Source organism: Calonectris borealis, chromosome 4 (genome assembly GCF_964195595.1).
Source record: "Calonectris borealis chromosome 4, bCalBor7.hap1.2, whole genome shotgun sequence".
Taxonomy (NCBI): domain Eukaryota; kingdom Metazoa; phylum Chordata; class Aves; order Procellariiformes; family Procellariidae; genus Calonectris; species Calonectris borealis.
Window position 1 is genome coordinate 32751608 of NC_134315.1, and position 21430 is coordinate 32773037.

Genomic DNA, 21430 nt, shown 5'->3' on the forward strand with positions numbered 1-21430 from the left:
TATCTGCATTTAAAAATATCTACAAGAGGGGAAAAAAAAAAGTAAATTTCTTTCAGCATCGTGACATAGTTTAAAGACGTGTTTTGAGGCAGTCATGAGTTTTTTAGAAATATAAAAAAATTAGAAATATTTTATTAGAAGTATTAGCAAGTTTATTAGAAATATTAGAAATATATATTAGAAATAATTATTTTGAGAAATAAAAAAGCTGTTTCAACTCTGTGTAGTTGTATACCCATTAACACTCATTACTACAGTATATGCAAATACTTCACCCAACATGTTTATTCAGATACAAGCAGTGTCATACAAAAACTTTCTGACAATATTCTTGAATAGGTTCAATCTTCACTTCTACATTTTATGATTAAAATTTATTCATTCATGGCAGTAGCATATCCTTGCTCTGGAAGAATTTGTATTTTAATAAGTGTGAAGTGATATTAAAGCACATTCCCCAGTGTGTTCCTGTAAGCAGATGGAAATATGTGCTGAACTGTGCTAAATTGTAGGGGCTTAACAACAGCTACATCCAGAGAATAATTAAATAAGGGTACAGAGTCATACACACAAAATAAAAAGCTTATTTGACCTAAATTAAGAGGAGAAAAGATTTCAGGTTAAAGTCTTATTAAGAAGGTCATCAAGCTATTCCCATTTGTTTCTGAACATTGATTATGATTAAAAAATATTGATTTTTTTTTAAATCTCCTTCCATTGGAAATAACATAAATAAGTATGAGATTGTAAATACTAGTAATCTTGGTGAATCCCTATCGAGTTCTACAATATTTACACTTATGTTACATTTTCAGGGTGTTGAATAAACAATGTCATGAAACTAAGTAACTAAAGCAGGAAAAACGCATGTCTTCCACTGGCACAAACAGGTGAGTTTCCAGCTGCTTAGAGTTTATTTTTTATTTATGGAAGGAGTAAATGAGAGCCAAAGTAAGATCAGTCATTACCTCAGGTGCAGACTATGAACTTCAAGAAGACAGGTAACAAATCAAAATGGCTTTAAGCCCTGCAGATAATAGTACCGAAGCTTAGGAAAAGGTGAGTTCCTTAAATACTTACTAGTGTTTTTAATAAGGTATTGAAAACAAACAAAGCCAACTTGACACCATTATTGGCAGTACATGTAAAGAATCTGGGCAGATATGGCATGTATGGCTTTTTTCTACAGGAGACGAGTATTATTTTATGATAAAATCAGCGGTATATGGTAGAAAAGCAGTGCAGAAGCACTACTAAGCCCCTGCCGGAGAGAAGTGAAGGAGAGCAGGCTGGGAAAAAATTGAGGAGAGAAGACTGGATAAAATTCCATACAAAGACTGATGCACCGTCATGTTACCATTCACAGCAGTAATGTAAATGTAAATGACTGGGATCACTGAAGGAAATAGAGGCTGAAAGTAGCCCCAAATAATATAAAACCCCATCATTGCGAGTGCTCCAGCTCCCAGAGTAAGATGCTGTCATCACTGCGAATTTACACTAAAAGGGACAGAAAGAGAGAATCTCAGTGGCACAGATGACAACTGCATGGCACAATGCCTGTTTTAATTCACATCCTGACTGATAGAGGAATTGATTACAAAACTAAAATGCAGGAAATTATCATCTTTGTTCTGTAATTTATATGACAAAGTAATGATGCATTTACACACACATACACGCATTGCTGCTTTAAAAGTCCACTATCACAGACCTGAAATAAGTAGGAGTCAAAACCCCTGCAGAAATAATTTAGATGGAAGAAATGCGGATAGTATTGGGAACAATTTAATAATTTTCTGCTAGAATTACAACTAAAAAAAAAGATTACACATGTAAAAACATTCAGCTCAGCTAGGAGTAAATGTGAAAGTAACTGTAGCAAGCATAATAAGAAAACAAAATAACAGATGGGGGAAAAAAGAATTTGATAACAAACTAGAAGCTAGGAATTAGTAAAATGTAGGAAGGCAACAAAGGATATAATCATCAGTCAGTGGAGCGATGGGTAATAGAAAGTACTCTTTCACTTCTCATATCAAGAATAAATGAAATGTTAACAAGTCCACTATTAATACAGCAATGGTGGAGTTATCAGCAGTATTGTGTAAAAATCCAGCAGCATTCAACAGTGTAAGCTCTATATAAGTATAAGTGTATCTTTTATACTGAGTAGTGCTCAGCATAGTTCTGTACTTGGAGAAAGATCAAGTATTGATGTCAGAACATGATTATGATAAAATAGTTTCAACTTCAAGAGTAACTCAACAGGATATTAAACAGGAACCAGTAATGTCATATACTTTTAATCAGCAGCTCTTAATAACTTTTAACAAATAGATCTAAAAAAAAAATCTGAGCAGCCTTTTGGACTTTTAATACTGATTTTCAGTAAGCCCTGATGTACTTGGAATATCAAGGAAGATAAGAAAAATACTATTTCTATGCTTTTCTTTAAAAAAATGGAAGCAGGAGATATTAGAATATTATATGTGTGATAATAAAAGGCACTTCAGTGTAGAAGACGTACATGTAAGAAAATCCAACAACAATAGAAGATTAGCTATTTGTACTTTTGACAGAGCATGTCACTGGCCATTATAACAGTTTAGCTGCCGTGAGGAAGGATCATGAGTAATCTGTAAATCAAAATTAAATGGGTTCTAAAAGACATGTCTTGATTCAAGCAAGAATTAACTCAGAAAAAATCAGAGGGCATCTGTGTCAGAGATTAGGCTAGATTAAAATCTCTTGACCTTTATTATGTTTTTTCCTAGGAGTTCAATATTTTTATGCGTATGTTTACATCAGGACAACTATGCTTCTGCAACTCCTCATTGCAGATGTTCTGCAGTGTACTGCTCTAGGACTTTAAGCCAGTGGACCTTAATCCAATCTGCATTACAATACAATGTAGCTCAGTTATTTTGCTCATTAAATCAAATGATCTTTTTAAGCATAACTGTGCGTGCTTTTTCACTGGCGCTTACAAATTTCACACTGTGATGTAGATCTATCCAGGTTTTTCTGGTGTCAAAATCTTGAGCTGTCAGGTCCTGTCCCAGCACGCATCCCAGAACATCTGGTGAGCAACGTGGATAACGGGGTACGGCCTCTGCGAAAAACTGAAGTGGCTTCCTGTAAGGTTATATCCACTGCAGCGAGTCTAACAAGCTCTATGCCTTTGCAGAAAGCTAGGAAGGCTGTGCAATTTAAACAGATTCCTATAGCTAATCCCTGGGGAAGCCCGAGATGAAGAGGATTAATAAAGATGGCTTAAAGCCAGCATTAAAATCTACTTTGTACATATGCTGTCAAGGTTATAAATAAAAGACTAAATTTACAGATGCAACATTGCTATCTATTAGTTAAGCAGGGGTCCAAATATATCATCATAGTAGCCCAATATGTAAGGAATTTCAGAGGAACATAGTCCATGTTTGAGGATATACCCTCTCACCTCCTATCATCTGCTAAAAGATGAAAGTCATGGCCAAAAAGTCCTCCAACATCAGTAAAATTTAAAGTACTTATCATTTTATGCCTGATGTTATGAGGTGTTTAAAGAGAAGGGCAGAAGTGGCAAGAAAAAAACTGAACAGTATTATGTTCTCAGGGAACACTGTTGCTAGATGACAGTAGTTAATGGAAGTGCCTGCATACACAGTCTTTCTCTAATTTTTTGTGCTGTGAAAGGTAGGAGATAAGCCATTTAATACTTCATATGCATCACAGCCATGCAAGCCAGTCATGCTCTTTCCGAGAGTCTCACACCTCAGCAGATAAATAGCAAGGATAAAAACAAAACTTTTATCCATTCTTGAAACATTGTAGGTGACTGAGAAATTACAAAATGGAAAAGGCAGCAGCTACTCAGAGAAATGCTGTTTCACAGAGAGCAGGCACTGAGCGGCATCATTCCCTCTAAATACTTAAAGTTTAGAAATCCTAGATCACTGCTTCGTCTTGTGCGTCTTAGTGCCAAGAAAAATATATTAGCCCTTTAAAAGTAGACCTGATTTCTGACTAATTAAAGTAGCAAACTGAATCAGCCTGTAGGGCATGTGATAGGAATGGAAAAATTGTACTCTTTTTACATACATTTTTTGCTAACGGAGATCTGCAAGTCATCTGCTCTTCAGACTGTATTGTTAATCTGAATAGTGAGAGGGAAAGGGAGAGGAAGGCAAGCCAGGAAATACAGATTATCTATAAACCAAAGAACTAAATTGAAGGAGAAAACTTTCAGGGGGCAAGATATAGGCATGAGGTAAAAAATCAAATATTCCTACAAGCCATTTCATACAGAGATATGAAACTGTATAAAAGTTCTCCATTGGGTCCTTGACTAAGTCCTCTCAATAGAGGAGATGATAGGCTAAGTTGATAAAGCCAAATGAAAGAGTTAGGATTTATAAACATTGAAGAGTTTTCTGTATTCGTGTACAGTTTGATTAGACAGGTAATTCTACAGAGCTGCAAAGGCATATTTCAGGCTAATGTAGATAGAATCATAGAATCATTAAGGTTGGAAAAGACCTCTAAGATCATCGTGTCCAACCGTCAACTCAACACACCATGCCCACTACATCATGTCCCAAAGGGCCTCATCCACACGTCTTTTAAATACTTCCAGGGATGGTGACTCAACCACTTCCCTGGGCAGCCTGTTCCAAGGCCTGATCACTCTTTCAGGAAAGAAATTTTTCCTAATGTCCAGTCTAAATCTCCCTTGACGCAACTTGAGGCCATTTGCTCTCGTCCTATCGCTAGTTACTTGGGAGAAGAGACCAACACCCACCTCACTACAACCTCCTTTCAGGTAGTTGTAGAGCACAATGAGGTCTCCCCTCAGCCTCCTCTTCTCCAGACTAAACAACCCCAGTTCCCTCAGCTGCTCCTCATAAGACTTGTGCTCCAGGCCCTTCACCAGCGTCGTTGCCCTCCTCTGAACACACTCCAGTAGCTCCATGTCCTTCTTGTAGTGAGGGGCCCAGAACTGAACACAGGATTCGAGGTGCGGCCTCACCAGTGCCGAGTACAGGGACACGATCACCTCCCTGCTCCTGCTGGCCACACTATTTCTGATACAGGCCAGGATGCCGTTGGCCTTCTTGGCCACCTGGGCACACTGCCGGCTCATGTTCAGCCGGCTGTCAACCAGCACCCCTAGGTCCTTCTCCTCTGGGCAGCTTTCCAGCCACTCTTCCCCAAGCCTGTAGCGTTGCCTGGGGTTGTTGTGGCCGAAGTGCAGGACCCGGCACTTGGCCTTGTTGAACCTCATACAGTTGGCCTTGGCCCATTGATCCAGCCTATCCAGGTCGCTCTGCAGAGCCTTCCTGCTTCCAGCAGATCAACGCTCCCACCCAACTTGGTGTCGTCTGCAAACTTACTGAGGGAGCACTCGATCCCCTCATCCAGATCGTTGATAAAGATATTGAACAGGACCGGCCCCAGTACTGAGCCCTGAGGAACACCGCTCGTGACCGGCCGCCAACTGGATTTAACTCCGTTCACCACAACTCTCTGGGCTCGGCCGTCCAGCCAGTTTTTTACCCAGCAAAGAGTGTACCTGTCTAAGCCGTGAGCCGCCAGCTTCTCTAGGAGAATGCCATGGGAGACAGTGTCAAAGGCTTTACTGAAGTCCAGGTAGACCACATCCACAGCCTTTCCCTCATCCACTATGCGGGTCACTTGGTCATAGAAGGAGATCAGGTTGGTCAAGCAGGACCTGCCTTCCATGAACCCGTGCTGGCTGGGCCTGATCCCCTGGTTGTCCCGGACATGGCTCGTGAGCGCCCTCAAAACGAACCGCTCCGTGATCTTCCCCGGCACTGAGGTCAGGCTGACCGGCCTGTAGTTCCCCGGATCCTCCTTCCGGCCCTTCTTATAGATAAGAAATGGCAGGAAACTGGAGGAAATGTGGAAGAAAGAAAGCTGAAAGGTTGGTGTTCATCAACAAGTATGAGGAGATAGCGTAATGACATTCACTAAATAAACCTCTTGGATTCCCTTAGGCTCTTCAGAAATGATCTGAATTATAACAATGCAAGATTTTTTCTAGTCTTTTTGCTCTTCTGCATATGCTATCAGAAGCATACATACAAAGAGGATTATTTAGATTGGGTCACTAGACTCATATATATAACTTTCATATGCTGGTATGTTTTAACATTCAAGGTGAAGATGAACTACAGGATAAATTGCAGTACTTTAGTCCATGTGGACCATTTGTTCTAACATTTTTCTGTGTTTTTGACATTTATTTTGAAACCATTCACCTAAACTAGCTTTCATTAAATCTGAAAGATAGTTCTGAAAAAAAGGAAAAAAAAATCGTAATGGAAAATTAAAATATTATCTTGATAGCACACATACTGTAAAATCTAACCATATTCTGGCACAATATCTGGAACCATATCTATCATAATGATTAATAGTATTGAGGAACAGTTAAACAATGAAATGAATGTGATGACTAGGATGAAACTGAATATACTAAATATTCAGAGAAGAGCAAAGATCTAGTACAACCTGTGTATTGAAAATGTATTCTCTACAGGAGCAGGATCAATTGACCACAAGAGAAATGAGACCTTTAGGCCAAAGCGTGGTCTGGTGTGGTGAATATTCTCTTCCTAAAGATTATACCTGATACATCTGGACAGAGCCACCCTCGCAAGTTTCTTCTTTTGTTAACGTTGCTCCCATTCCCACCTCCATGTTATGCCTGGAACTACTGACAACTGAAAGAGATTTGAAAACTAACATATATATATGTTAAATATAACATTGTACAGTAGTGAAGTGTACAGTTCCTGCTTGAATGGAAGAATTTATGTTTTGACTGTTCAACAATGAAGTGGTGTTTATGAGAGTCATGTTTCACTTTAAGTACACATTTTTGTAAATTCATGTTAAATAAACACAAGCATATACTGTAATTTCTGAGTTATAACCCCAGTGCAATTTATATGGGTGGCTACTGAAGCAAAAACTTTCTGGTGTATTTATTCTTTCTATTAAGGAAATCATTTTCAGGGACGATGAAATGGGGTTGCTGTGAATGTTGACAAGTAGAAATTTACAAGCTCCAGTGCTTATGGAATGCCAATGGTAGTCTCATACACAAGAATTCCCAGAATCAAATTCTACATGATATTAGAAGTCTGCAAATTCATTCAATCAGGGGACAGATGTGACTTCTTTGTGATTTATATACCCAACCCAGAAAGGGAAATGTATTTGGAATATTTGTGCTTAGTCTACTGAGTACAAAAACTTACTAATTAATTACCATTCAAATCAGAATGAGATTAAAATGTTAATATTAATGGAAAAATATTTTCTTTATATAATAAATTATTCATTGTCACTTCTTTTTCTCTTTCTAATAAAATGGCTTATGGTGTAGGTCTTCAAAATTTGCCCATGAACAAACAGTTCAAAGATGGGTGATGTTAGTTAAAACACTTTGCTTTTGCAGTTTGGGAACACTGTATTTTGGTTGTAGACTTCTACATAAAAGTGCTTTTTACTGTAAATTAGCTTACACATTAATAACGGTTTTAAGTTGAGAATGAAAGGCTTTGTTTAAAAGTAACATGGCATTTTAATAATTTTAAATATCTGTCAAAGCATCTTAATAGAATTCTTGAAACCAATAATTAAAAAAATACAGAAAAATTTCCCTTCATTTCCACTAATCTCTTTTCTCCCAGACAACAATAACAAGTCAACTGATAAAACCATGAAAAAGGGCTGTGAAAACAAAATACAGCACATATTTGTTAGACAAATTCTGGTGAAGAAACAGTGGATCTTTGAGCTCTAGAGCCTGCCACTGCTTATTTTTCATTGAACTCACTTCATCCATATCAAACTTTTTTTTTTTTTTTTGCAAACATTTAATCTCAGACAAACATAACTGGGTTGAATTGAACCAATCTATGAAATGTTGTTGCCTTTTATCAGCCATTCCTGTGTAGTCATGGCAAGCAGCTTGCAGTACAAGGTAAATCCATTTCAATGTATTTAGATAATTAAAGAAATACTTTTTTTCCCCTTCTGTTTCAGAAGATAAAAACCATCCACAAAAACCCCACCAAAACCGAAGCTTTAAAATGGTACTGTTGATTGGGCTTACAAGTGAAGATTACTCCAGTTTTGTGAAGTATTAATCTGTGTGTAAAATACATCTCCCAGACTTAGAGAGAGAACTGCATAGGATTATAGATCAAGTGTTAGTACTATATGCATTTGTTAGTCTCTACAAAATAATCTTGGGTGTATGCTTCATAAACTGTGTTGTGCTAAAATGGTAAATACGAAATTGGCCTCTTGTGTGCTACACTGATTTCCAGTAAACTTTGTCTGTTGAAGAGTATTGCTCATTTTTAATGTGACAGCTATAAGCCTCACCAAGGGATCAGCCTCATTATGCCAGAAACAACCAAATATAGTCTACAAACGATGTTATGAAGGAGTATAATTTGACAAGGAAATACAAGGGCATAAAGAAGTAAATAGGAAAAAGGTCACAGACTAATATGAATATGTTTGCAAAAATGAGAAGCCTTTGTGCGTCCTTCTCCTTTTATTTACTTGGTCTTTGATAGTCAATGGGATGTAATGAAAGTGCAGAGCCTAGCTTACATAGAACTTGCTTGCAAAAATACGTAGCAGCTGCACAAGGCTCATAAGAGCTGAGGCTAGTTAACAGCCTTCTCCTTCACAGGGTGATGTACTGCAAAAACCATTAAAGTTAGTTGTTAGACCAATGAGTGGACAACATAAAATAATCCTTTAAGCTTGTTATCATTATATGATAATGTGTTTCAGGTTCAATTCTAACATATTTTTATGCCTAGCAAAATCTAGTATCTACAGAATTCAAAATTGATCTAGACTTTTGCATTGTGTTTATATGTGAAAGAAGCAGTGGTCAACTAGCAGTCATTGTGCTGAATTTCTAGACAAGAAATGTTCTTTTTCTTCTCATGTGAACCAATAGATTCAGCTATAGCCTGGAGCTTCACATTTCACTTTCTTTGTAAATGATTGCTGCTTTAAACCATTGGTTATGGTTTATTTATAGAATAACACATAGTTCACAACTAAATGCCAAGCTATAATTGAATCAAAGGATTCTGCTGATGCCTCGACTCACAAGGGTGCAGCTCAAGAGCTTTATAAAGGGCAGCAGAATCTGAGTCTAAATTACGGCCCCCAGTATTCAGTCTGGCATCACGCATTATAATGCATAATAGGGCTAAAAGGATTATTATAATACTGCAGTAAATAAAAAGAAAATGTATCAAACAGCAGAATTCAGAATGCTTGCAGAGGCTTTCAGTTTATGATATGGGAGGCTAGAGATTATACTGCATGAAAAATAAGGCTAGAGGAAAAGTATTTCATAAACACATTTATGTTCTTAAAAAAATATTCTGAAGTTATTCTTAAATAAAAGGAAAATATATGTTTCATAGATTAATCCACAGTAAATTCATAATGTTCTGCTACATGGCTATAACTGGTTGATTCCAGATGCCACATAGCTATTTTCTGGCATAATAGGGCAATAATTATGCTATAGAAGGAAAATATTAATTCACGTATCTTTGATGATTTTTTTGAATAAGCTTGCAAACATTAAAAAGCTAAATTTAGTTAATCAGTGTGAGAATAATTAAAAAAACTTGTATTTTTTCTAGTACAAAATATGTCTTATCACAAAAATTGTTCACAGATCCAATTCACAAAGACCACATTCTTTTATTTGTGAAAGAAACCTGACTGATAAAGCATACATTTTTAGGGTAAAATGGCGATTTTTTTGACATAGTACTTTGTTTTGTTTTAGAACGTGTTTTCTTAAAAATGAGTAATGATAAACCCTTTATACTTTTTTCCATACTGTCTGCTAATCTGTGGTGTATCTGTTGGGCTGTAAGAAAGGACACCAATCAATATTTTGTTATGTAGACATTTTATCCATCAGATGTTTACTCTGTGTGGTGGTGTGTTTTCCCCCCCTCTCCTAGGCTGCTTGTCGATCTCAGAAATTCCCATGAAACCTCGGCCTTGGTGTACTGTGTCTGGCAGTTGAGCGCTCCTTGACCATATCAGAAACTCTGAAACGTACTCCTACTGCCTGGCCCAGGTGTCAAGTAGAACAACACTGAATCCTTGAGAATTTTTAGTAATTACCACCTGGGATTGTGGCCAGGAAATTTACGGATGACTAAAGCCAATCATCTTGCAAACCTATAAACGGTGGTCCTAAGTGAGAACCTTTGAGCTCTCCGGGACCGCAGAGGGCTGCACCCTGTATCTGCCTCTAAGTGGGACGCCTCTCAGAGCTTGCAAGGTCCTGAGCCGGCAATATTTGGAGGTCCGTCGTCTGACAGGACCTGGGCTGAAACTCTTCACTTCTCGAGGCTCAACCCTCACCCGTTGAGAAATGTCGAGACATTTTACGTGAATATTTCTTCCCTGAAATTGAGAGGAATTTTTAACAGGGACCTTTTGTACATTTTTATATATATATATACTTCTGCTTCTGTGTGTGTGAGCTAATAGTAAGCATAATCTGTAAGTAAGTTGTGATTGTAGTAGACTCTACTAACACTTACTTCGTAAATATTACATTAGTTAATGATTAAGTGCTGCTAAAACTGTGAATGAACCTTAGACGGCTGCTAAACACATATAATCCCTAAGATATAAACCCTTAGAGATAACATGATTTTTCTTTACATGTTTCATCTGTGTAGTAAGAGAGTGGACCTTGCCATCGAACTCTTAAGTAGCACTTTTACAGGTCTCTATTAAAATCACTTTCTGCTAATACCTTTGAAGGTGATTCTTGAAGCGGCCTCTAAACCACTCATTCGCGACACCTTGGTTCCTCACACCATGCTGTAATTAGTCCAGCAATTCCCTAATGTGGCCACGGTAACTTTGCATAACCGGTGATGCTGTGGAACCTCATCGAATGCCTTCCAAAGTGTTTCTGCATTTTCCTCTGACCCTCTCCAGTGTAAGAGAAAAAATAGCGGACTATAAAGGCATTGGTCAGACCTCAGGATGGCATTTCTCCATGGATTTAGGGTACAGTTCTTTACAGATCTCACTGGAATTGCAAGTATTCAAGAGGTAATTAGACACGTTGAATTTTGTCACATATATGTTTACAGAACAGCTCCTTGGGAAAGAGCGGGGAAAGATTAGTAGCTTGTTTTCTGATAGCTATCAAACTAACATCTACGTGGAAAATCACAGATGTGCAAAGTCTTACTTACCACATAGAGGAATATAATCATTTTTAATATGAAGTTCAGCAAAGTCTGCTTTACACTGGCATTTTTTTACTACAAAGCATTTAATACTGAATTGAATTCCAATTCTGAATAATACATAATATAGTCATTATAACTTTTCTTGGGTTCCCATTCTCCAAGTCCAACTGAGGTCATAGGACATTATTTCCAAAACTACCTTTTCAATAAGTTGTAGTAAATACTTAAGAAAATTTAGAAGTCATGCAGTAAACTCACAGTGTTGATATAGAGAAAAATGCCTGATGAATCCACAGACTAAATATTTGCACAAAGCACCACAGAGATGCACGATACTAAACCAAGACATTATAGATACAACCATTGCTTCAGGGATCATGGGGGATTGAGGAAAGGTAACAGTCTTTCTGCTGGGTTTTGGGTTTTTTGTTTTGGTTTTTTTTTTTTTTTTTCTTTTTCATTTTCATTTGAGTATTCCTTTTTCCCTCTGGCAATATCATGAAGGGAAAGAACAAAGAAATACATTCTAGGTGAAAAATTTATGTTAATAAATGTAGGAAACATACTAGATTGGGCCAGGCAGGGATTTATGGAGGGGAAGCAGGAAAGGTTACAGGAAGCTGTAACATCTGCAATAAAAATACTCACGGAAAGGACCAGGGTGAGGGAGGACGATATTTACTATTAATCACAGAATCACAGAATCATAGAATCATTAAGGTTGGAAAAGACCTCTAAGATCATCAAGTCCAACCGTCAACCCAACACCACCATGCCCACTAAACCATGTCCCTAAGCGCCTCATCTACACGTCTTTTAAATACTTCCAGGGATGGTGACTCAACCACTTCCCTGGGCAGCCTGTTCCAAGGCCTGACCACTCTTTCATTAAAGAAATTTCTCCTCATGTCCAATCTAAACCTCCCTTGGCGCAACTTGAGGCCATTTCCTCTCATCCTATCGCTAGTTACTTGGCAGAAGAGGCCAACACCCACCTCGCTACAACCTCCTTTCAGGTAGTTGTAGAGCACGATGAGGTCTCCCCTCAGCCTCCTCTTCTCCAGACTAAACAGTCCCGGTTCCCTCAGCCGCTCCTCGTAAGGCTTGTGCTCCAGGCCCTTCACCAGCTTCGTTGCCCTCCTCTGGACACGCTCCAGCACCTCCATGTCCTTCTTGTAGTGAGGGGCCCAAAACTGAACACAGGATTCGAGGTGCGGCCTCACCAGTGCCGAGTACAGGGGCACGATCACCTCCCTGCTCCTGCTGGCCACGCTATTTCTGATACAGGCCAGGATGCCATTGGCCTTCTTGGCCACCTGGGCACACTGCTGGCTCATGTTCAGCCGGCTGTCAATCAGCACCCCCAGGTCCTTTTCCTCTGGGCAGCTTTCCAGCCACTCTTCCCCAAGCCTGTAGCGTTGCCTGGGGTTGTTGTGGCCGAAGTGCAGGACCCGGCACTTGGCCTTGTTGAACCTCATACAGTTGGCCTCAGCCCATCGATCCAGCCTGTCCAGGTCCCTCTGCAGAGCCTTCCTACCCTCGAGCAGATCAACACTCCTGCCCAACTTAAGAGAGTATTAGATTGTCTTTACTGCTATCTCGGCAACTTTAGGAAACAGTAACAAAGACTTCATATGTAGAGAGGTGGTAAGCAAAGATGAGAAATTGTGGGAAGAGCTGGCTTTTGGAGAAACTCAGAAATAAGATGGGGCATGTGGTATATAAATATTTGAGGCTCTGAGTTAGGAAAATATTGTGCTTTAATTATGCAGGACAGATACTTGCATCAATAGAAAAATGTTATCAAAGTAGGCCTTTGATGCCATATACTGGCCAAAAATGTTCATGTCTGCATTGTAATGCAAAGAGTGTGGCATTGCTGGGGATTATCTGTCACAGATGTGAATTCTGGATTTGTTGGTTGTTCCTTATTTGGATAGTTTGTAAAGTATCTAGGAACATTTGGTAGGAAATACAAAATACAAACACAAAAGGCAAAAAATTTCTAAAGAGCTCCATTCCCAGTTAGATATTTACATTAAACAAGCGGTTTTCCAAAAATGCTGTAACCTGGCAAGTCCCACTGGGAACAATTTGAAAATCTATCCATTTCTCCAAAGTGCCTAACAGAAATCTGAGAGACTTTGATAACCTTGCACAAGTTTTTTTCAATGTTATACCATTTTAAGTATTGAAGATGAAAGGACTCTCATACCAGTAATCTTTCATGCGTTTCTGCAATACATGGATTGCCAACCAAACCAGTAACCCAATTTAAAATCATTTTCCTGAGTTCGCACAGGTTTATACATGAAGAATCTATACCAAAGTCTTTTTATGTTGAGCTGATCACTGAAACAAGACACTGATGGAACAGTACAGTAAACATACCATTGAAGTACTCTGTCTCTCTTACAGAGATAGTAACAGTTCAAGGAAATAAACCACATATAGAGCAAATTTGTTAAACTGCTTCATCATGGTTTAATAAAGTATTAACTCAAATTAATCCAAACTTCTCTCTCGCAGTTTGTCAGAGTAATCCAAACTAAATTTTTACCCCTATCACCTAGCTGTCTCTGTCCCACAGATATGCTGAAGGACTGGGTAGCTTTTTCCTTGACTCTTAGATTAAAAATAATTCTTAACCTTATCTATATTCATTTAACTAACTTTTTTTTCAGTGTGAATTAAACTTAGTGATTAAAATATTTGCAAACCACAAATAAGTATTAACAATTGAGCAAGCTAAACCAAAATTACTTTAACATAGGCAAATGCAGAACACTTCTCGTGATGTTTACCTTGCTGCTGAATAAAATATCCTCACATTGTTTGCATTAGCTGGGCAGAGCTGTAGAACATTTCTCTACCAGCTGAACTTACCTCCCCTTCTGTGGACTGTAAATGCAGTTCTTTCCTACAGGTAGCCTTCAAGTCTCCTGCAGCTGCATTGACTTGCACTCCCCTGGGTGCTTCCATCACCAAAGATCTAGTAGGAGATTCGAGTCTGAAAGACAAAAAGAATCACTGAGAAAAAATGCACTGACTCAAACCACCAAAAACCACCCAGCCCCAAAACCCACAATGCATGTAGATATAAGCATATTTTGAAAGGTAAAGAAGTAAAAATGAGTTGTACGTGTGATTCTCTCGCTACTCTTTATGGCCCGGAAAATGAAAAAAATTAAGTATGTGTTTAAATCTATTCCTATTTAAGACAGCATTTAAGCCTATACTGATATAAGCTTGTCTGCTTAGTGATGCTTTCCTGCATTTGTACCTAATTTACTTGACTGTACTAGTACTGAAATATAGGTACTTAAGAATCCACACGTCTCCGTGAGTGCTTCTGTAATGACCAGTTAATAACTAAAGTCTGCTTAGTGACCGATGACAAATGTTCAACTAAATAAAAAGAAACAAAACACTTAAAAAGTTTTAAATAATGATGTAAAACTGATTACAATGACTTTGCCTTCACAGGCTCGTTCATATTTCAGGTAGGTGTAGCAGCATTATGTATGAAGAAGAGAGGAAAAGAAAATCTGTTATGTCGCTATTATTGTGGATTTTTTGCATGCTTTTTCTGTTCTGCAAAATATTCATTATGCTCTTTAACCCTGTTATAATAGGGTTAAGACGCATATCACTGGATCTTGGCATCCTTCCTCAAAGCAACTATTGTTCTTCTGCTGTAAGTCTTTCCATTCCTCTCTACCCTACACTCAAGATCCTCCATCAACCTTAATGCAGAACTATGATACTTCCTTAGCTTTGTTATCTCATAGTATTGTACAGGTTTCTTTTGAAAGGGAAGTATTAATACAAGGATTTCGCAGAAGTTGTGCTCACGCACTGAATAGGAAAGATGATCGGATGAAAACCGTATTAACTAGGAAACAAAAATTTGGATTCCAGTTGTGTTCAGCTGTAGACTTATTGCACAGCCCTGTTAAGAGGGAGACAAATCTTTTAATCTATTTATAACCCAATAATATAATGACAGAACACAGTTCCACTTTACCTGAACAAAGGCTTTTTGTAAGACGAAATATATTAATGATAGAAATGTCTAGAATGAGTAGCTTGAAGAAAAGATTGTATTTCCCCCTTCAACAAATTGTATTTTGAGTGTTAGGTCACATCTATCCAAAAATATAATGAGGTACTGGATGTATAAAGGAAAGAATAGTTTGACAAAGAATTTGCTACAGAAAAGCCAAATGAAAGATCTGTCAAGCAATGGAACAAGAGAATTTCAGTGTATTTCAACTACCGAATTTTTAAAGTGTACAGAATAGTGATGGATTATCATTTTGAAACCAAAATGCCACATTTGCATGCAAAGGAAGTCACTGAGATGGCGTCTGTGAAATATTTCTGTTTGTTACATGTCACTGATACTCAAGAGGGAAAGGGGAAAAAAAAAAAAAGGAAAGCAATTATTTGGCAACACAAAATGAAACTGTTAAAAGCAGGTGAGAAGATAGATGAAAACACTATTTGTAGCTATCTATATAAAAAAAGCATACATGGGATACATACAGATAGAAGCAGTAGAAAAATCTATATTTCTGTTAGTGCTAAGCCATTTTCTTGCATTTTTTTGACACTCTATAGGAAGAAGTTAATAGAAGGTTCTGCAGTTCTTTGTACCAGGGAAGAATCTAAATATCATGAATTATTTAATCATGTACATAAGTGTCTTTCAGGTGGTGGTTTGTGAACTTCTGATGGCTATAAGACAGAAGAAAAAGAGCTTCCAAAACCTTTTAGACACCATATAAATTATAAAGTTTAGAAATTAGGTTCTCAAAAATACTCTGTTGCCTTAATGAGGTTTTACCTTGAATTTAAAAGGATACTGAATTGTATAAATGTTAAATGATTGGATACTTCCATTCCATATTTTTCAGCAGCATATTTTTGTGATTTATAATCTGCTTTCCAGGAATATTAACATTTCTCAGTGGTTTCAGCTGCCATTTCATAATAATGAAGACAAAAGTGCTCTTAACTACATTTATTGCATTGAATTGATGGGTATTAACAAAGTCACAAATATTTCCGGTTTCATAACATCAAAACCACTCTCAGACCTGACTGAAATTTTTCAGCAGGTAGACAATAAAAATCTATTTAGGAACATCTTTCAAGAAACTATGATTTTGTTTGAAGAATAAACTTTTTTTTCCCAAAACACATGACAGTGTATAGCTCAGATTTTTTCATGAACTACATCAACATAAATTACTTGCTGTTTGTCTAAAATGAAGACACTTGGCAATTAATTTCTGAACTTGAGAAGAAGTTTTTAATAGCAGCCTTCCACACACCGTGGAGAAGAAATTTCTTTTTCAGACAATAGATATTTTTTACCTGTTTCCTGAAATCAAATAATGTGGTAGAAATGTCAAGGAATGGCTGATGATCAGCAGAGTAGTTTTTAAAACACCATCCATCTATTAGTAAAATCTGTTTTACAGTTACTAATTTACTTTTCTTATTATTATTCTTCAGATGATCTACATCTGAAAAGTGACTTAGCTGTGCAATCTGCAGCATGCTACTGGAAATGTAAAAGTCTATACACATAGATTATTTCCTCAATGTTTTGAGATAAATTATGTTTGATATGCAGCTGCTTTATAATATTTTTTCTTTGTCATATTTCTAAAGACTTTAATCTCTGCTATAAACTTATTGTAACACTCCACATTGTAATATTCATTCCTCCAAGGAAAAGTGCATTATTACAACAGAATATCAAGAATTTGCTTTTCTTTCAGATTTACTGATGGCCTCTCACAGTGGCATTCACATCTATGAGTGAATCCTATTCATATAATTTAATTTTCTTTTGCAAACAACAAACAGCTATGATGGAGAAGGTAACTATTGCTATTATCAGACAGAAATTATAACACTGTAGGAAAGACAAAGAGGCTTTTAAAATGAGGTTTTTAAATAATATAATCTGTCAATTTGCTATATGTGAGGCAGACAGATGATCTATCCAGAGCAGAGAAGGGCTTTTTTTCTTTTTAATTATCAATGGTTAATTTGTGAAAAAAGATACATTTCAGAGGATCAAAGCTATATGAATTTGAGTTGAATTCATTAAAGAATTATTCCTAAAAAAGGAAATTTTTCAAATATATTGAATATGTTCCTTTGAAGGTATTAAAATATTTCTCATCAGAAATGCAGAAATATTTATTTTTCATTTGGTATTTTCTGTTTACAAGCTGACCTAGATTGTATTAGAGAAAAATAACTTTAAAAATGAACCAAAAGGTTTCATTTTGAGTTTTAAGAAATATTTTAGATTTACCTCTTGCAATCCCTCATACACACACGGGATATAATTTATCTGTGTTAATTTTGCTCTGTTGGCTAGCAGAAGGTATATCTCAAAATAGAAGGAAATAGAAGATTCCCCTGTACAGATGTGAATAATTTATTTGCTTCGTATCTATTTAAGCAGTGGATCCAACCCATGCTATTTAGTAAAATGACTGATAGGAACCTCTACCAATTTGGAATTTGTATTCAAAACAGGGGATTAAAAAATATGCTGTCAACTAGAGATTGCACATGTAAAGCAGGTACTCATTGCCCCTTTACTGGCATCTTTACACCTGGGGATCAAGAAATACTTCAATACTTCCAAGTATTTAACTTTTATATATGATGGTCTTGCCAACATACATTGTTGTGGCTTTTTTCAGTTAGAATAGGAATCCTGTTATTAAAAAAAATTTTGCAAATATAAAACCAATGGAAAATCTACACATTGACTTGATAACCTTTTTGTAGATTTCTATAGATTAAAATAATTGTGACATCGATCTTGCTGGCTGTAGATAAAGAGTTGTGGCAGACTGGGGCTGCACAGAGGTAAGATACGCAAAGAGAAGGGAAGGCAAATGGATGTGCCAAGCCTCTCTCTATCCCTCTTCCTACTTCTTCCTTGTAAACAAGCACTCCCAACCCCAAAACCCCATAGAATGCCGGCCTTCCTCTTCCACAAGTGAAACCATTTTGTTCCAAATTAGAATTAAAAAAATTTTTAAAAAATAATTTTGAAAATGTTGTTTTCCAGAAATGTCAAACAATTTTAAATATATATCCTTTCCATTTCTATTATTATGAGAAGAACAGCTGGTTACCCTGATGCTCAAGGAAACTGATCTCATGAGTCCTCCAGTGAGACCAAGAGTCCTTAAAGGAGTCCACTGAACACTGATGGTGCTAGATAAAATTAGGGTTTCTATTCAGTTCGTTTCCTGGAAGTCAGGCTGCAAACTCCAGCAGTATCCATAAAGAATAACCAGGGACTTTTATGATCATGGTGACAAAAAACCTGGAAGCCTTTTTTAAAGATATTGTAACTATTCAAACAGAGACATCACTGTGGGAATGCTATGAAAATAAAATTACTATTCACTCATTTAAACCTCATTACTTATACTATTTACAAGATTATACATGCACTTTATAAAATATATATAAAAGTGACTAAAAATCTCTTTTTGATACATTTACATATATCAAAATGTGCACTTTTGCAAGACACATATGAATCATTGCCAGAATAGTTATTTTTCCTGAAGCTTGTTGTATTCTGATGTTTTTAACCAAATGCTTATATTTTCAGGGTGAAATAATTTTTTTTATTGAAATGCAAGGGTGAATGTGCACGCCTCATGAATCCTTAATATTGTTCACTGATCGTCAGCTATCCTTTATCAAGAAGCAAAATTCTCATATGTTCATGTGAAGCTCTCTTTGATTTATGTGGGAACCTAACCTTCAAGGGCACAATCTGGATCTCTATTTTGTGACTTCACACATGGCTCTTAAGTAAAAGAAAGTTAAATAAATGTTTTATGGAATAGGTAATGGCCTAAACCAGTAAATATTAACATACCTTTTTTTTTTCCAATATCCAATTTTGCAACTCAAGTTTTGCAAACTTAAATAAAGAGAAGACTTTCTTGACTTAAATCAGAACAGTAAAATGGCATTCAGTATAACATTTCATGTTATGTCCATGCTCTGCATGTCACTGACTTTGGCATGTGTCAGCATGCCCTTGTTATAACTCCTCAAATTCTCATTAACCAGAAATCACCTCACCAGGGTCAAATCTGAGTTGCAATTGCCCTGTACGTGCCACTGGTTTCAGTTCAGTGGTCTGCATTACCATAGTGACACTTGAAACAACTGAATATTTTAATGTTATTTGACACAGATGATAAATCAGAAAAACAATTTCCCCACATAGGGAAGTAAAGGATCTCTTCTGAGAATATAAAAAATATTAGTTACTGAGGAGGAAAAGTAAGGAATAAAACATCAATGAAGAGTTTTTCAGTGATGTTATTAAAGGACTAGAAAAAGTGAAGAAGCATCAAGGAAAGGTGAGTGCTGGAGAGAGCAAATGTTTAAAGCAAGAGCTTGACAAAACAAGCAGGTGATGTGAGGAAGGTTAAAGAGAACTTAATGCATGGTTGTTTCTTACAGTGGGTGAGGGCATAGCCAGAATAGCTAAAGACAGGAAAACTATCAAAATCAGAAGTAAAACCTAACTGGAATCTCAGGTTGTAAAAAATCATGCATTGTAGAATGTAAAGTACACTAAAACTCAAACTTTTGAAAATCAAAAAATAAGTAGAAATGTAAGGGTTAGAATGTGAGCTTTCATTTCTTAGAGAAATACCAAACATGCTTGAAAGTTTAAACTTTCAGGCTGTGAAACAAAGATCTGCATATGAGACAATCCAAAATAGTCCCTTAAGGAAAAGTATGGGAAAAGGATTCCTCTTAGCCTTGACATCTTAGGGCTACCCCTATTCCACCCAAAACATTCCCCTTCCCATAATCTTCCTTACTTTTGTTCTGATCTTCGACACATGCCCTGCCACTCTGCTAAACATCCTTACATAAAGTTTATTTTCTTTCTAGAAATAGCTCCATTACCTGAGTTGTCTTTCAGAATATATTTTCTTAAAATAGAAATCTATCTTTTCAGAAAGAGATTGAAGCAACATGCCCACAGATAATGTTCAAGTGGCTGTCAAGAGTAAGATCTGAACATAAAGTGCCTGGGGGAGGCTGAAGAACCAAACTGGGCTCTTTGAACAAATCGAAACACCTGAGAACTGGTTGACATAAGATCTTCAAAGTTTTGAAAACCATTAGCTTCCTGTGATTAGGAAGTGACAGTCCAGACCACCTAATCTTCTAATGGTATTTTCAATATTGTTTCCCTAAAGGGCCTTAAGCTGATATAAACAGATATATTTTAGCTGAGAGAAACTGCGACATGGTTTTGATCCACAACTTGAGGAAACTGCATCTCATGTGGAAAATTATTCTGCTGAAATTCCTTTGACAGGTCTGCTTCAACCTCTGCAGATTAAGCATAGCAGAGAGCTTGAAATATACTCTTAAGTGGCTCGTAGTTGGACTGTATCTAAACAGTCCAAGAAGAAAACAGCCCATCCAAAAAAAAAAATAAAATAAGGTTTGGTGAGTTTACTTTCAGTCACGTTTTTAGGGCAAGCACCATTTCAGAATGAACTAGAGAGAGATTTTTTACCTTCTGCAATACAAACTAGAGTGGTAGACTATGAAGAAGCCAAATAGCTTTTTCTTTCTTTTTGGCAGTGAATCCTATCTTGAAATACAACCAAGGATAGGATGAAAATTTCAGGATAAGACATGTAAAATCATACATTCTTCTCTACTGCTGAGCCTACCTCTGGAGTTCTCTGTATAATTATTGATATAAGCAATAGGACCTGTTTGGTCGACTGCGGAACTGATAGTTTTATAAACCCATGTAACTATCCGCCACACAACCCGCCATCCTCTGAATCTCCTTCTTCTTATACCCAGCCTGTATGAGCTTGAAATCCTTTGCCTGGCTCCAACATGGTGCTAGGATAAGAACTCAAACCATACCCTCTGCACCCAAAACCACAACACTGCTAGAAACTCTATGTCCTCCACGTTCTATAATCATGACCTGACTATGAAGCAAGATACGTCAGAAGTTGAGGGTAGTCTGAAGCCAGGTGTGTACAAATGGGTAAACTGACAGCAGTTAATACTAA

General features: G+C 37.0%; 1 protein-coding gene across 1 annotated transcript in view; it reads right to left on the reverse strand.

Annotated features, from left to right (window-relative positions):
- SGCZ (sarcoglycan zeta) overlaps positions 1-21430 on the reverse strand; it is a 235618-nt gene that overhangs the window by 624 nt on the left and 213564 nt on the right. Inside the window, 2 exon segments of the mRNA XM_075149161.1 lie at positions 1-19; positions 14190-14313. The exon segment at positions 1-19 is cut by the window's left edge and continues 9 nt beyond it. Of these exon segments, the coding sequence (XP_075005262.1) occupies positions 1-19; positions 14190-14313 (143 nt within the window).